Genomic DNA, 16,748 nt, shown 5'->3' on the forward strand with positions numbered 1-16,748 from the left:
AAAACATAGGACTTGTTCAGTTGGTTTTTGAGCGAATTGTAGAGGATAAGAACGGTACGGGTAGACCAAGGTATGAATATGACAGCAGATTAGAGCAGATGTAGGATGCAGCAGTTACGTAGAAATGAAAATGTTAGCACAGGACAGGGTGGTATGGAGAGCTGCATCAAACCAGTCTACGGTCTGATGACAACAAAATTTGCTTTACATCACACCAACACAGATAGGTTTTATGACAATGATGGATAGCAGTGCAAAGGAAGCAACCGTGGCCTTAATTAAGGTACAACCCAAGCATTTGCCTGGTGAGAAAATGGGAAACCACAGAAAACCATCTTCAGGGCTGCCGACAGTGGGGTTCGAGACCAAAATCCCCCAAATTCAAGCTCAAAGTTACGTGACCCAAACTGTGCACACATTTGCTCGGTAGTTCTTTCTTAACGTGATCTCGGAAGAGGGTAAGTCGTGTACTTTTCTAAGAACTTTTGGAAGCCAAGTACCTCTACTTTATCTAAAGGAATTTTGATGAATCCAAAATTTCACAATGATCCTTAGAAAACTGAGAGGCATTGCCCAATTGAGATGAACTGCTGGGAGGTTTCTCTAACAGCAATCAGTCTGCTTTCCACAGCTTATTCTCTGTTTACACAACTTTTGTGTTTAGTATTGAAATGTTGTTGCACTGTAAAACGTTTCTCAGAAGTAATATCCTCCTCACACATTTTACTAAATAAAACATATTAATCAGTACTAAAATACCTTTCACTGAAATCTCTAACATAACCTCGCATCCTCACACTACCACAGCACTTTACTTTAGAAAACTTTAAATTACATTGCACTACTCAATAGCAGATACAAAAGGATTCTGTACACAGGCATAGATAACGCGTGGTTCCTTTCCATCAAACCGCATAACAAGGAAACGTAATGTTTTGATATCAGGAGGGAGGAAGAGAGGGGGGAAAGTAGCTACTTGTTTCTCCTTCATGCAAAATGATTCATAGTTTTGGCACCTCAATGAAGCTCATGCTATTCCAGGTGTAAAAAAAAAAATATATAAAAATATAACCTTTCACCCACAGATTTTATAAAAATATAACCTTTCACCCACAGCCCATTCCTGGCATATACTGCTGCCAGAAAGTAAAGGTAGGCAAACAAACTTCCTTACAATTATGAAAGAATGCTTAGAACCATGTCTGGTGAAATATTAATACTTCATAAATATGATTACAAGTATATTCTTATTTGATGATTTGGCTAAAATATGCATTTATATGACCAATAAAAACTTCGTGTTCACAAACGTTGGAAACAAGTCGCAAAAATTCAAGCCCAATGAATATTATGTCTCCCACAAGGCCAACCCCTTGTCCACGTTGTGGGAAGTGGGCAACGGCATGAAGTAGGGGATCGCCTGTAAGGGTGATGTACAGTGGGGACTGTGTGTGCCCCATGACCAATATGGTAGCTGTGAAGGCCCTACAGGAACCCTGAAAAGCGACGGCTAACGAGGCTCTGGTGAAAACCTCAACGGCAGCAATGGCGGAGGAGTCCTTTGGTACGGTGAAGCTGGCGGAGGAGGCAGCCTTTCTTCTTGGGGATAAACAAAGAAGAAACCACTGCCTCGAGCTAAAGAGGAATCTTTAAAGGCTAAGGGAGATAACCCCTACAGAAAAATCCTGCGGTCTAGTGCAGACAGGAGGCAGCCCCACCACTGGACTTACGGACCTGTGGGCTAATAACTCGCACACCTGAATTAAACTTATTACAGAAACCAGGCGAAATTTATGCCGGACGGATTTTATGGAGACGACTTTTGCAATGAAATACAGGACACGAATCGGATTCTGGAATGTGAAAACTATGTATGAAACTGGCAGACTGAGAGAAGTAATGGCAGAAATGAAAAGGTATAAACTGGAGATACTTGGGTTGAGTGAAACAAGGCTGGAGTTAACAAGACATGGAGGGAGGTGAAAGCATTGGCGGCAGATAGAACAAGTTGGAGAAATTTTCAGGCCCTATGTTCCACCTGGAATTAAAGGAAATAGGTCAGTAAGTCAATGAATATGATATCCCAAGTCCAACCAGACTCTATTTCCACATTTCAGAAATTAAGAGTGGAATGGAAGGCATTTACCACACTTTTCAAACTGAGGAATTAAAAAGGTATCGATAGTTACCATTTCCAAACCTTTAGAAGTTTTCAAAGATTTCCCATTCTTTGGCAATTTGGCACTGATTTCTCTAAAGTCATCTAAATCTTCATGAATGTTACCCTTAAATTTCTAACTCTATTAGTGACGAATGACAGAAAAAGTTTCCTGGGACACAAAACCTCTTAGAAGCATTAAAAGTCATTTTTATACACATTTATGTCTATGAGGAACAAATTAGCAATAGAATATGAGATTTCTACTACTTTTCACATAGCAAGAATAAGAAAAACTATTCGTGAAATAAAAAGTTCAAAATTTCCATAAATTGATTTGAAGCTTACAGTACCTGCTGACCAGAAATGGGAACAGATGGCACCGTCTGCAAGACTTTTGGTCTGAATGTGTCCTCCTTTTCCAAGAGATTTTCTATTAATTTATCTGCACTAACTGGTTGCTGAAAACAGAGAGAGAAAATAGAGCTATTAAAAAAAAGCATGGAACTTGAATACATGGTGCCATGAAAGAGACTTACACGATCGTAACGTACGAGCGATAATTAGATCCCGGATTTCTGAGGAAAATGTACATTCTCTTCTACACTTTTGAGAGGTAAGCAAAAAGGTTATACTTTGTAAGACACGCCTTGATAAGTAATTCTGGCTATGTTTGATAGTGCTTATACAAATGCTTATTCTACAGGAAAAAAAGTTTCTGCTTGTTTATTTCCTTATTTTGAATTAAAATAGCATTTTAATTTCAAAAGGTGTTTTATTTCAGTCCTAGCCATGTACACTGATACCCTTTTCTTCAGTCAAATGTGTAAAAAAGCAAAGCTGGGATACGGGTGTAAGGAGGGCAAGTCCAACAATAGAGTTCAAATGACATATATTCAAACACTTGTCGGGTTTTTTTTTTTTTTTTTCGTTGCACCGACACAGATATGTCTTACGGTGACAATGAGATAGGAAAGGCCTAGGAATTGGAAGGAAGCGGCCGTGTCCTTAAATAAGGTACATCCCCGGCATTTGCCTGGTGTGAAAATGGGAAACCACGGAAAACCATCTTCAAGGCTGCCGACAGTGGGGCTCGAACCCTCTATCTCCCGATTACTGGATACTGGCCGCACTTAAGCGACTGCAGCTATCGAGCTCGGTGACTTGTGTTTAGTATTGAGTTCTGAAGATCTGTTGTGGAAAATGATAATGTGCAGCTTCGGATATTTTTAGAAAACAGAAGGATACCAGACAAATCTATGAAGAACCTTTCTTAGTAAGTACCATTTCCATATATTTCCAATTCAGAGCTGCAGTTGCAATGTTAAGCATGTGCAATGGCTTCCTTCATCTGTTAACACGCAACATGCAAAGTTGGACACATCCACACAGTGTGGCCATCTTGTAGTGAGTGTTTAAATGTTCAAGACAATAGATCAACTAGCCGACTGTGAGATACAGTCTGTGATTCATTTCTTGAATACACAAAACATTCAACCAGCTGGCATTCATCACCAAGTGTGTGAGGTGCATGGTGAAGGTGCAATGACGGATGGAATGGTGAAGAAATGGGTTTGAATGTTCAATGAAGATTGTCAACATGTACATGACAACCTGCGGAGCAGCCGACTGTCTGCCGTTACAGACGATTCAGTGTTTGCAATTGAAGCAAAAAGTTCATAAGGCCAGACGGTACACAATTTCTTCACTCTCTCTACTTTTCCCACAATGTTCAAGGTCCATTCTCTACCATATTGTGACAGATCACATAGAATTTCAGAAATTGTGTGCACGATGGGGCCAAAACAACTCTGAAGAACATAAGACCAAACAACTAGGCAATGCATTGGCCTTTCATACACAATATGCTAAGGAAGGTGGTGATGTTTTTAAACCACAATGCTACAGGAGACGAGACATGAATGATCACATTACTCCTGAATCAAAGCAGTAATCCTTGAATACTTGATGTGCGATTCAAAATCACCAGTGAAGTAAAAATTCAAACAATTTCCACCAGGAAGATCAACTGCATGGTTTTCTGGAGGAGACAAGGCATTTTGTTCATTGAATTCTTGCCTCAGAATGCAACAATCAACAAAGATGGCCACTGCATGCCACTACAAAATCTGAGTCATGCGATTCAGAACAACAGGCATAAAACACTTTCCCATGGAATCATCTTGCTTCAAGACAATACCAGACTGCACACAGCCAATCAAATCCAGGACCTCATCACCTCATTTGGTGAGGAACAATGGCAGCACTCCCCCCACACAATCCTGATTTCACGCTAAGTGATTTCCATCTTTTCCTTCACCTAAAGAAGTCCCTTGGTGGCAAGCTTTTCGATGACGACTGATTATGGTCTCAAAGAAGGCGTACAGACATAGCTTTCATCACAGGCGGCATTGTTCTATGACAAAGGTATAAAAAAATTGGTGCCTCGTTATGACAGATGCCTTAATAATGGTGGTGACTATGTGGATAAGTAGTTTAAAGTGAGCAGAATACAAAGAAAAGAAAATGCCCTCAAAATAATGATGTTTCTCTGGAAGAAAAGGAAAGATGTTGCTACTAACTTAATAAATGTGCCTTGTACATTGCACATAAACTATGTGCCCCACAATTTTCAAAATGTAATTTGTAATATTTGGGATGAATCGGACTACAAAAAAAATTATGGATTTCCATAGATTAAACCACAGATTCACCAAAAGAGTGCATGCGCACTGCCGTAACTGGTACTATGTAAGCAGCAGACCATTCTTTTTTAATATGCACATTCTTGACTGAGTAAATCTCCAAAATTTTTCAATGACTCATTAGATTTCTTGTGGCCAGAAGGGATAAAGTAACACAATGTATTTTTATTTCTCAGTGATCCTGCTCCATATACAATAGAATTCCGCTATAGCGAGTACGGCATATCCCTTTCAGACCTGAAAGAAAACTGGAGGTGTGAATTGTTGTTTGTACGTCAAGAACTGACTAAAATGCTCCTCAATACACATATTAATAGTTTATTTTACAAAATAAAAACTAACATCCGAAAAACAGGACCCACACAATTGTACGTATCAAAATTCAAAACCTCGTATCACGTACGATGGTGTAGCTTCAAAATTTACGTTCACTAACCAATGTACACACTTCATTGAATATATTCCGGTATTCAGTATAGCTTCTAGATTAATATAAACGCAGTAAATAAATACTTACTTTCGGCACTACTGCTTCTTGCCATCTCGCCGATCAACTGTGCTTTTTAAACTCTTCTTCCTTCGCCCTGGCGGTCAAGCGCATACTAAAATCAATTGAAATACACGCCACGTATCCTGCACAATCACTGCAGTCCGGTGTAGCGCCGAAAAAACATCAAATACGGTCAGGGATAACTAAAATATGAACCCGCACAATTGTGCGTACTCGGTCTGAAAGGGATATAACGAGAAATCCGTTATAGCAACGACTTTTTTCTGTCCCTTCAAAATTCCTATATTAAACTGTGTATCATCCTTTGGTTACAGCGAGAGCCCTATCACTGGTGCATCCGTTATTACGAGTGATTAAGCTCGCGCGATTTTTCCGTTACCGATTTTTATGCACCCCAGCAATGATATTGCATGCGATGGATTACCTTCGGCATCGTTTCCTCGCTTTGTGCACTAGTGAGTTCTCTTGTCGACATTCGAAGGCGATGTCGGAGTCGATTAGTACTACCCGTCGACAGCTGTTCCGTAAAGAAAATTCGAAATGAAAGAGAACATATTTTCGTAATAAATGCGTAAATAACGTGTCCGATAAGGTTGTTAACTCGTTAAAAATTAAGACTGAAGTAAACGATATCTTACTTTTAATGTTATATACGGAAATTAAGTAAGAATGTGATACACCTCAAGATATGGCAGAGTACATCACTGATTTCAGAGGATATTTCATATCTTCTCCTCGCGCGTAGTTAAATTTCGGAAAGGCTATTTACATGTAAATTTTTAGCGAGGAGGTTATCGCTTCTCTAGATGTGTTTCAAATATGTTTTCATGATACATGTTTGGTTAGGTTAGGTGATGCTTTTCAGAAAGAAAACTGAGGTGTTTGCCACAGAAATCTCTAAAGTGATACCGTATTTCTCCGAATCCAAGACTTTTTTTCTCACAATCTCATGCGAAAACTCAAGGGTTGTTGCATTCGCAGCCTAACAGTAATGGATACGACTGGCAACTACCGCGGTAACCACGCTGCTTCTTTTCTCACGCGCACAGAACTCGTTGATAATAAACGACTGCCTCTTTACTACTATACATCGCTAGCCGCGACAACCGGATGTGCAGTGCCTGTGTGTAACAACATCACTGGATCTCAAGAAATAGTGAAGAGAGAATGGCGTTATATTAGCCTCTACAAAAACGTTTCTCAAATGTGCAGAATGGCATCAAAACATGCAAATTCTTAGAAAGGCAATGGTTACTCAGTGGCAGAGTTATAACGCGTCTATTGTAGGCTACATGACGCTTAGTAAAACTAAGTTTTATAGTCAGCAGGAATATTTTCGTGATGGATAGTCGTATTGTACAGATACGTGGAAAAGGTATTGCCAGCAAATTTTCAACGGGTTCTAGTCGATATTATGACGCCAATTTTAAGTTAATGGTTACTGAACACTCGGAAATGTAGAATATTTGTGCAGCCGCAAGAAAATACAGCATAGCATAGGCCTAATTAAAGCCAATATTTGGCAATACAGCATAGCATAGGCCTAATTAAAGCCAATATTTGGCATTAGTGTGAAGACAAAGCGCTAAAAAAATGCGTACTACAAAAAAAAATGCATTCAGTGGTCGGCAACAAGGACGCTTTATAAAAGTCGAAGATAAAATTGTGAGGTACGTGCACGAAAAACGCAAGGGCGGAATAACCATACTGTGGCACACTAAACTCGTTCGTTGATTTTCAACGTCCGCGATTAGGCCTATACATCGCTAGCCGCTGAATTTGGCCGAACCTGGCAAGCGAGAAGTGCGTGCAGCGGTAGCCGGTTATATCAGACACTGAGTAAAAGTAACAGTTTTATAGACAGCAAGAATAATTTCCCGATGGATCATCGTGTTGTAGAGACGCATGGAATAGGTATTGCCAGCAAATTTTCAACAGGTTCTCTTCGGTATTATGATGCCAATTTCAAGTTAATGGTCCTTAAACCCGCCGAAATAAAGAATAATTGTGCAGTCGCATAAAAAAAGAAATACAGCATGACGAAAGTCAATGTTCGGCGTCTAAAAATTGTCTAAAAATGCGTAGGCCTACTGTACAACAAGGCATTCATATTATGAATTTACAAAGTACTTTTTGAGCCTGATTTGAATTTTTTGAAGGAAAAAGTGGGGTTCATCTGGGATTCGAAGAAATACGGTACTATATTTTTTTCAGAATGAAATTAAACATACACTTTCATGTAGTATCGGATTTCGAAAAATAACAAGTAAGCTGTAGTGTGGATATCATCTGCGGAAATGCAAGTTTTGAACAAACTGATTGCAGTTTCATACCGATTTTAATGCGCATGGCGGGTTTTCCGACTTTTATACAAAAATCTGATATAACGACAATCCGCTATAGCGAGTAAAATTTTCGCTGTTATGAATTCTCGCTATAACGGACTTCCACTGTATTGTTAAAGCTGGAGCTGGATAAAAAGTCGATTACCTTAATTTAGTTCACGTGACATGCCTTGCTTACTGTTACAATCCTGTACAAAGACATTCTTCTTCTTTTCTTTTTTTCTGCTATTTGCTTTACGTCGCACCGACACAGATAGGTCTTATGGCGATGATGGGATAGGAAAGGCCTAGGAATGGGAAGGAAGTTGCCGTGGCCTTAATTAGGGTACAGCCCCAGCATTTGCCTGGTGTGAAATTGGGAAACCACGGAAAACCATCTTCAGGGCTGTCGACATTGGGGTTCGAACCCACGATCTCCCGGATGCAAGATCACAGCTGCGCGCTCATAACCGCACGGCCAACTCACCCGGTGAATCTTCTTGTCTCCAGCATGAAGAACGTTTTTGTGAAGTCAACAATTAGTATTCAAATATTCTGCAAACCAATTCCATCCTTGTCTTTGCCTTCCCAGCCAGCTTTAACTCGACAGGGTTTGTGGTTTTGGACTGTGTAGTACTACGCAGAACATTTCAGTGAAGTGAAAACAGTTCTGTATTCCTTAAATGGGGATGACGCAGCCAGCACTGCAACAGCCCAGGAATGTTTCAATAAAAACAATATCCAAGAAAAGATACAGTACATCCATAACCATTTTTCCTGACACTATAACACAGTTAGAAGCTTGAAAGGGTTTCTTTTAACATTCACTTTCTCTGACAGATGAAATTTCAGTAACATTGTGTTTAGAAACTCACAGTGTTGATTAAAAAACAAAGTTTAAATAGCTAAAGCCATTTCTTTTCAGTTTTGACTTGGTTATTGTAGAACTTTGTTCGACAAGCTTTGTCCAAGGTATTACTGAAAAATCCTGGTAACAAAACACTGTCAAATTTCTCAAAAAACTTCATGAGACAGATACTGAGAAGGAGTTCACCAAAGAAGAACTGTGGTGCTTTCAATTTGCATTTGTGACATCAAGAACATCTTCACTGCACAAATCATTCTTCGCTGACAGGTGCAGGAGCTTCGTACAAAAAAAAAAAATCTTAGGATGGAATTCCTTATATATTGTACCAGCCTTGAATAAGAGTTCTGCAAAAGAAATAATTCATCACATTTTGTAGCTTTATCTTTGCTTAGTTCTTCTTCTTTCTCTTTTCCCTTTATGCGCTCGCAGGTGTCGGGTCATCTTTGCTTACTTTGGTGCTTATTTTTCCATTTTTCATGAATGTTTGCTTGCTTATTTCACAGTTTGATTTTTCTTATAAATCCAGGCTCTACTGATACGAGAGAATTATATGTTCTTCCTACTTTTCCAGACCAACTTTATGAAAATTTTCTGTATCTGCTTTTGCACTGTTCATTTTGCTTTCTCTGAGTCATCCCAGACAAACATTTAACTTGGACAATAAATATTAAAATTGTATCAGAGCAAAAAATGAAACATTTTACAAATGAACTGCAGTTGTTACTTAATTTATGGTGAAGCATGAGAGACAGAGAGAGCTGCCTAATACAGTGGTGGTGGTGTTTAAATGGGCCTACCACCAAGGTCATCAGCCTGCTAATAACCTATGTGGAAGAGTATGTAACTCTAATTATCTAGATCCAGGATTAGAACAGGTCCCATGACTTGAAATATGAACTATATCTGGACCAAGTATGAAACAATACACAGAGGAAATCAATAAGAACACAGAATAGCTGCTGTCACATAGTCTGATTATGAAGTAAATGAAGACAATTCATTGGAAGAAAGAAATTAAATCTCACATAAAATTTCTCAAGCCAGTTTCCTCTTCCAGGCAATAACAATTTTCAAAATGAAAGCAGCCACTCTCAGTTACCTTCATTTTTAAATAATGAGTAAATATACTTATTAATTGAAAAATGGATTTCATTCAGATTTGGAGGGAAATGTATAAGGAAAACCCACTAGCAGAAGTCCGAACCTTAAGTATATTGAGTTTATTAAGAGTCAATGCAAGCTGTAATTGTAATAAAGAGATTAAGAATTTGGCACAGGATAGGATTCAAGTTTCATCCCGTCAAACAATGTACGGATGGAAACAATGATGAAGGTCATCACCCTTTTCTAGGTAATATTTTCGAGAGTCAATGAGCACCTAGAAATCTGACAGACAGTGAAATGCCCATATGAATGGGGCTTCAAAGGTACTGTTGGGAGATCAGAAGAATGCAAGGATGAGGAATGTGGCTGCAAGCATGAATTTCCTGTGCTACGAAGACCAATCAACTCTCAACTGCTACACGATAACACTGGCTTGCACTTTGCAGAGTTCTGTCTTTCCCCTGATCAGACATGTGAACACTCAAATGAATTATGGATGAATCTATCTGATTTTTCCATTACAGTGATTCATATATTGATATGCTGTAACTAGCAAGCGTACAACATAACTGTCTATATGGCATCTCCTAACAAACTATCTTTTTTGCAGAACTCGTTTATCAGTGTGATGTTATGTTGATCGAATTCTTTCCAGACGATGAGTGTCATAGATGTTGATAGCATTCGCTATCACTTCCTGCAGCTTCCTTAATAAGGTGTTACCCAATGTTTTGCTATCGCACAGTTCTTTTGATTTTGACCCAGCCAGTTCGATGGCTTTGCGTTCACACATGTAAGGGAGCAAGTGTAGAACCACGTGTCCATACAGTCTCAGTAATTCACTGAACCAGTATTCTTTCCTAGATTTTTGAACTCCTTAATCAGTTCAAAAAGCTGAAGTTCCTTCATTACTTAATAAAAAATCACTTTGTTTTCTTATAGCCATTTCACCCCCATCACTTTTAACACCAAACAAAGAGGGTACTTTGTTTTCTTCAGTACTGTAGTAAAGCGCATTGTCAATTACTGTAACCCCTTTGGAGGGGAGATTAGGGAGGAGTTTCTCACTCGCCAATTTATAAAAAATTACCCCATTCACCTGGCCATGATAATTTCCTGCAGTCCTTCCTGCTTTCCACCATTGATAAACCCACTCTTAAAACCAGCACGGGGGACCATCAGCCTGTTTGAAGAGCTCTTGCTGGTTGAATACTCTCACTCTGTCAGCATTTTAAGCGTTTTTTTACATCACACTGACACGGGCAGGTCTTATGGCAAAGACAGGATTGAACTGGAAGAAAGTGACTGTAGCCTTAATTCATTTTCGGGTATGGAAATGGGAAACAAAGGAAAACGGTCTACAATGCTGCCGACAGTGGAGTTTGAATTCACTGTCTCCCAAATGCAAACTCACAGTATGTGACCCAAACTGCATAGTCAACTCGCTCAGTCCAATATTTATTAAATGCAAGGTTACTGTTGAATCAAGACTCATCAATATACATGACATGCCCGTTCTGAGAACAGTAAATTTGCATGCGTCATATAGTTACCTCACCAATAAGCAATATGTTGGGACCAATCAGTATTTTCCTTATACTGCGGCATCTCTTCAACTTGAACGTCTTATTCCATGGAAAGTTTATTTTCTCTTTACCGCTGTTGGTAGCTAAGTTGCTCTACGAACAATTTTCAGCATCAGACAGAAGTTGTTTACAACATCTCATATTATTTTTCTATCAGAGCCATCACAATAAAACATGTATTCCTCAGATCTAGGCCTCTTTTTACCTGGAATAAGCTACTCTTTATTTATTTATTTATTTATTTATTTATTTATTACTTTGTTTCCAAGAGTCTGTACAGAGTTTTCCTCGCTTAGACCCTGTGGAATATCTATCCCTAAACAAGCTCTTCCAACTCCACTTACTAGACAAATGACAAATAAGCAAACATACAACAAAACAATATAATAATTAGAATCAAATGGCCCACGGTCGACTCCCTTCCAGAGATCCGATAGCCATGACAATATGGCAACTGGGTAAAAATAATATAAAATAAAATAAAACATCGGCAGATCCGCACAAGAAGGTTAAAGACCTTCACATCTCTCATGGCTGGACTCGCAAACCTCGTACATTCCCCACTTTACACCTTCCTCTCTCTTGACCTAATCAGATTTGCTGACCTAGCCTTAACATTACTACACCTGCCACGTTAGTGTGCCACATTCTCCTAACATTGCATTTTCTACATGAACTACTTCCTTGTTACCAGTAATCATTATCTAACTTCATCTTGAGCCATGCTAATATGGCATGTTCATATAAATGATGTTTCCCATATTGTAAATAGCTTGTATCGGCCTCACCTCAATTGACTTAAGTGTTTCCATGATTGTAATAGAGAGGGCAGCTCCCTCGGTCATGAGCACGGAAGACCATTCTTTCAATATAATACCAATATAAATGGTCCGTTATTGGACATTATAAATTTTCCAGCTAGCTCATTCTTGGTTGCCAACGTTTCGCCCTCGTGTGCTAGGGTGGGCTCATCAGTTGGTACCTAGCACACTTACCAATACGCTGGCTAGTGCATACCGTGGAGGCCACTGCGTAGGCTAACTGGAGCCACCGGCAGTGCCAATGCACTAAGAGACTTTGTCTCATCACTAAAAATTGATGCCTGCTTGGCCATCAGATGATATAGATGTTGATTCCCATAAGGAATCTGAAATATTTGTCCTGAATGAGCAAATTTATAATACCAATATAAATGGTCCGTTATTGGACATTATAAATTTTCCAGCTAGCTCATTCATGGTTGCCAGCGTTTCGCCCTCGTGTGCTAGGGTGGGCTCATCAGTTGGTACCTAGCACACTTACCAATACGCTGGCTAGTGCATACCGTGGAGGCCACTGCGTAGGCAAACTGGAGCCACCGGCAGTGCCAATGCACTAAGAGACTTTGTCTCATCACTAAAAATTGATGCCTGCTTGGCCATCAGATGATATAGATGTTGATTCCCATAGGGAATCTGAAATATTTGTCCTGAATGAGCAAATTTATAATACCAATATAAATGGTCCGTTATTGGACATTATAAATTTTCCAGCTAGCTCATTCTTGGTTGCCAGCGTTTCGCCCTCGTGTGCTAGGGTGGGCTCATCAGTTGGTACCTAGCACACTTACCAATACGCTGACTAGTGCATACCGTGGAGGCCACTGCGTAGGCTAACTGGAGCCACCGGCAGTGCCAATGCACTAAGAGACTTTGTCTCATCACTAAAAATTGATGCCTGCTTGGCCATCAGATGATATAGATGTTGATTCCCATAGGGAATCTGAAATATTTGTCCTGAATGAGCAAATTTATAATACCAATATAAATGGTCCGTTATTGGACATTATAAATTTTCCAGCTAGCTCATTCTTGGTTGCCAGCGTTTCGCCCTCGTGTGCTATGGGAATCAACATCTATATCATCTGATGGCCAAGCAGGCATCAATTTTTAGTGATGAGACAAAGTCTCTTAGTGCATTGGCACTGCCGGTGGCTCCAGTTAGCCTACGCAGTGGCCTCCACGGTATGCACTAGCCAGCGTATTGGTAAGTGTGCTAGGTACCAACTGATGAGCCCACCCTAGCACACGAGGGCGAAACGCTGGCAACCAAGAATGAGCTAGCTGGAAAATTTATAATGTCCAATAACGGACCATTTATATTGGTATTATAAATTTGCTCATTCAGGACAAATATTTCAGATTCCCTATGGGAATCAACATCTATATCATCTGATGGCCAAGCAGGCATCAATTTTTAGTGATGAGACAAAGTCTCTTAGTGCATTGGCACTGCCGGTGGCTCCAGTTAGCCTACGCAGTGGCCTCCACGGTATGCACTAGCCAGCGTATTGGTAAGTGTGCTAGGTACCAACTGATGAGCCCACCCTAGCACACGAGGGCGAAACGCTGGCAACCAAGAATGAGCTAGCTGGAAAATTTATAATGTCCAATAACGGACCATTTATATTGGTATTATAAATTTGCTCATTCAGGACAAATATTTCAGATTCCTTATGGGAATCAACATCTATATCATCTGATGGCCAAGCAGGCATCAATTTTTAGTGATGAGACAAAGTCTCTTAGTGCATTGGCACTGCCGGTGGCTCCAGTTAGCCTACGCAGTGGCCTCCACGGTATGCACTAGCCAGCGTATTGGTAAGTGTGCTAGGTACCAACTGATGAGCCCACCCTAGCACACGAGGGCGAAACGCTGGCAACCAAGAATGAGCTAGCTGGAAAATTTATAATGTCCAATAACGGACCATTTATATTGGTATTATAAATTTGTTCATTCAGGACAAATATTTCAGATTCCCTATGGGAATCAACATCTATATCATCAGACCATTCTTTCGGCGAAAGGGTAGTTTTATCTCTTTGGAGCGATTCTTAGCATTGCTATGTGTGCGGAATAAAAACGTGGACCCCTCACAGATTGGAGTGGCGTTTTTATGCCATAAATGGGTTTTCAATAGATTTAAACTTGAACCGTACTACCATCCTTCTTGTTACTTTGGTTATTGATATTACAGGTATGGTAATCCTTGTATTTATATTATTTCTACGGTTAAATTGTACCGTTCGCCTCTTCTAATAATGACTGATTGATACGCATCCTTCTGCTCTGTTGCATGAATGAGCTGCGTGCTAGTTGTCTTTATTGTGATTGAATTATGATGTTAGTTGGGTCTCTGATTGATTTTATTTACGTGCACTACATTGTGAAGTTTTTCGCCATCAATGAATGTATGCCCTGCGTGTCGACGCGGAGATCCATTCATGTCGTAGGGAGTGCGTGAGCTGATGGGTTTATGTGTGACCACTGAGTCACTATTATCCTATTGCTAATTGCCTGCACCATGCACGCTCTATCTCTGACATGTGAGACCTTTTGTGTGTGACCATGAGAGTCATACTATATGAGATTGTGTTCAACTTATTAACTTGAGCAACTGCTCAGATTGTTTGCCAATACCAGCAATGTCTGAATGTTTGGGTGTGTGCTGGTGTGTGAAAGGGGAGAAAGGATGACGTATCGGTCAGCTCATTTTATATTTTAATCTTGTTTCTGTGCCTCATGTTTGTTGCCGGCACAGTGATATTTATTTTGCCTTGGTTTCTATCACGGCCTTTTGCTTGCCCACGAGGCCGCCATGTTCTTTTCTTATTCAGGCTATGGGCATGCTTGTGATTCCCTTTGGGTTTAAATTTTATTCCTTTGGTCCAGATATGTTACTCTGTGCTATGTTGTGATCTCTTGCATCTTATTTTTACCTTCTATGGACATTTTTTTCTTCTCCATGCTGCGTGGGAGCTTTGATCTGTGTGGTAATTGTTGTGACAATGTGGAAGTTAAATAGACGCGTATATAATGAATTCTATTAATCTCGCAGAAAGAATGACCGAGTTGTTCCGTGTGGATTGTATTCACATTACCACATTATGTAGCAAGATTGCAATTGAGACGGTGAGCCCCGTCTTATGAATAATTTAAGCTTGGTGTTTGAAAAAGCTGTGCTCACGCGGTGTTATGACTTCAATTGGATGAGCTCTGCACATGTACGTATCCTTTGTTTTTAATTGCTGGCTTCATTTCTTGTTTCTTTTTTATTTTATTATATCAATAAAACCTCATTTAAATTTAGTTGGGATTTTATTGCTAGTAGCTTTGGTCTCATTCCTGTTCTACTTTTTTGAAACGAGGACCGTTTCCAGTTCACGGCTGTGTTTGGCCTTTCCTAGTCGCGGTCCACGCCTCGAATCTTCCGACGTGTTTGTTTTATGGTGAGGTAGGTTGTTGGTAGGGGAGGGGGTGCAGCTCAATCTCCACAACAAACTCTTCTCGTTCAAGCATAATAAACCATACTTAATCTCATTACCCGTCTCTTAAACATAGTCACTCATAGCAACCATCACTCAAAATTACCATCATACTTTCCTTTCCCATAGAATAAAGTTCACTAATTCAGATTTTCGTTCAAGTATATATCTCTTGAACATAATCACCCCTCACAGCCATCACTCAAAAATACCTTCATATTTTCCTTTCCCAACACTCCAGTCTCATATAAACTTAAGACACACACTCTACCTTTAACAACTACCATTACCTTTCATAATCACTGTTACCTTCACTTATAATTCAAACAGCTCTAATCACTCTTAGGCCAAACTCCAAACACCTTTCAGCCAACATTCATTACATCTCATTTAAATTTCAGTCCGTAATCACTTAAATCACCATACCCATCTCCTATACATACTCACTCATAGCAATCTTCACCATTCCAATCTCATTTAAACTTATGACACACAATCACTCTAAATAAATTCACTATTCATTTCAAATTTCATTCTTTATGCACTACCAACACCATCTCTTAATCATCCTCCACATTAAATTATAACACCACTTCTTACTCCTTCAATAATTACCATACCATACCTATAACTTAATCACTCTTATCTCTACTATAATAATCACTCAAAAACAGCACTACAATTCCCTTAATAACTTACTCACTCTTAGCCACCACCACTACAATCACATTTCATTTTCTTACAATCACTCCATTATCTCACTATTCTCCTCCACTACATCTCACTTCACTCTACCTTTCTTTATACCACCATGCTCATCCACTATATCATTCCCAACCACCTTTCATAATTTACATAGAATGAACTGTAATCACTTACAAGCAGCAATAATCAACTTACCATTCATAATCATACTCCACCACCTACCAAATTTAGCTTACCATTCATACTTGCATCCAATTCCCTAATTACTTACTAACATTACTTAACTTTTTACTTCTCGTTACTATGCCTTCCTCACTTTTATCTTTCTTCCCCCACAAATCCTTTAAACTCCTGCTTCTCCCATTATACAAAGCATTTCTTTTATTAGCTTCCTCCCTCCGGCCTTCACATTCACTCTGCATGAGTCTTGAACAGTCCTCCACACCACTCTCTTCTCTTAATTCCCTGGCTACTTACCTGGCC

General features: G+C 39.6%; 1 protein-coding gene across 1 annotated transcript in view; it reads right to left on the reverse strand.

Moving 5' to 3' along the window:
- Positions 1-16,748, reverse strand: part of LOC136863191 (synergin gamma) — a 236,612-nt gene that overhangs the window by 180,489 nt on the left and 39,375 nt on the right. The window contains exon 3 of the mRNA XM_067139548.2: positions 2,512-2,619. Coding sequence (XP_066995649.2) covers positions 2,512-2,619 — 108 coding nt within the window. The remainder of the gene's footprint in view (positions 1-2,511; positions 2,620-16,748) is intronic.

Source organism: Anabrus simplex, chromosome 2 (assembly GCF_040414725.1).
Source record: "Anabrus simplex isolate iqAnaSimp1 chromosome 2, ASM4041472v1, whole genome shotgun sequence".
Taxonomy (NCBI): domain Eukaryota; kingdom Metazoa; phylum Arthropoda; class Insecta; order Orthoptera; family Tettigoniidae; genus Anabrus; species Anabrus simplex.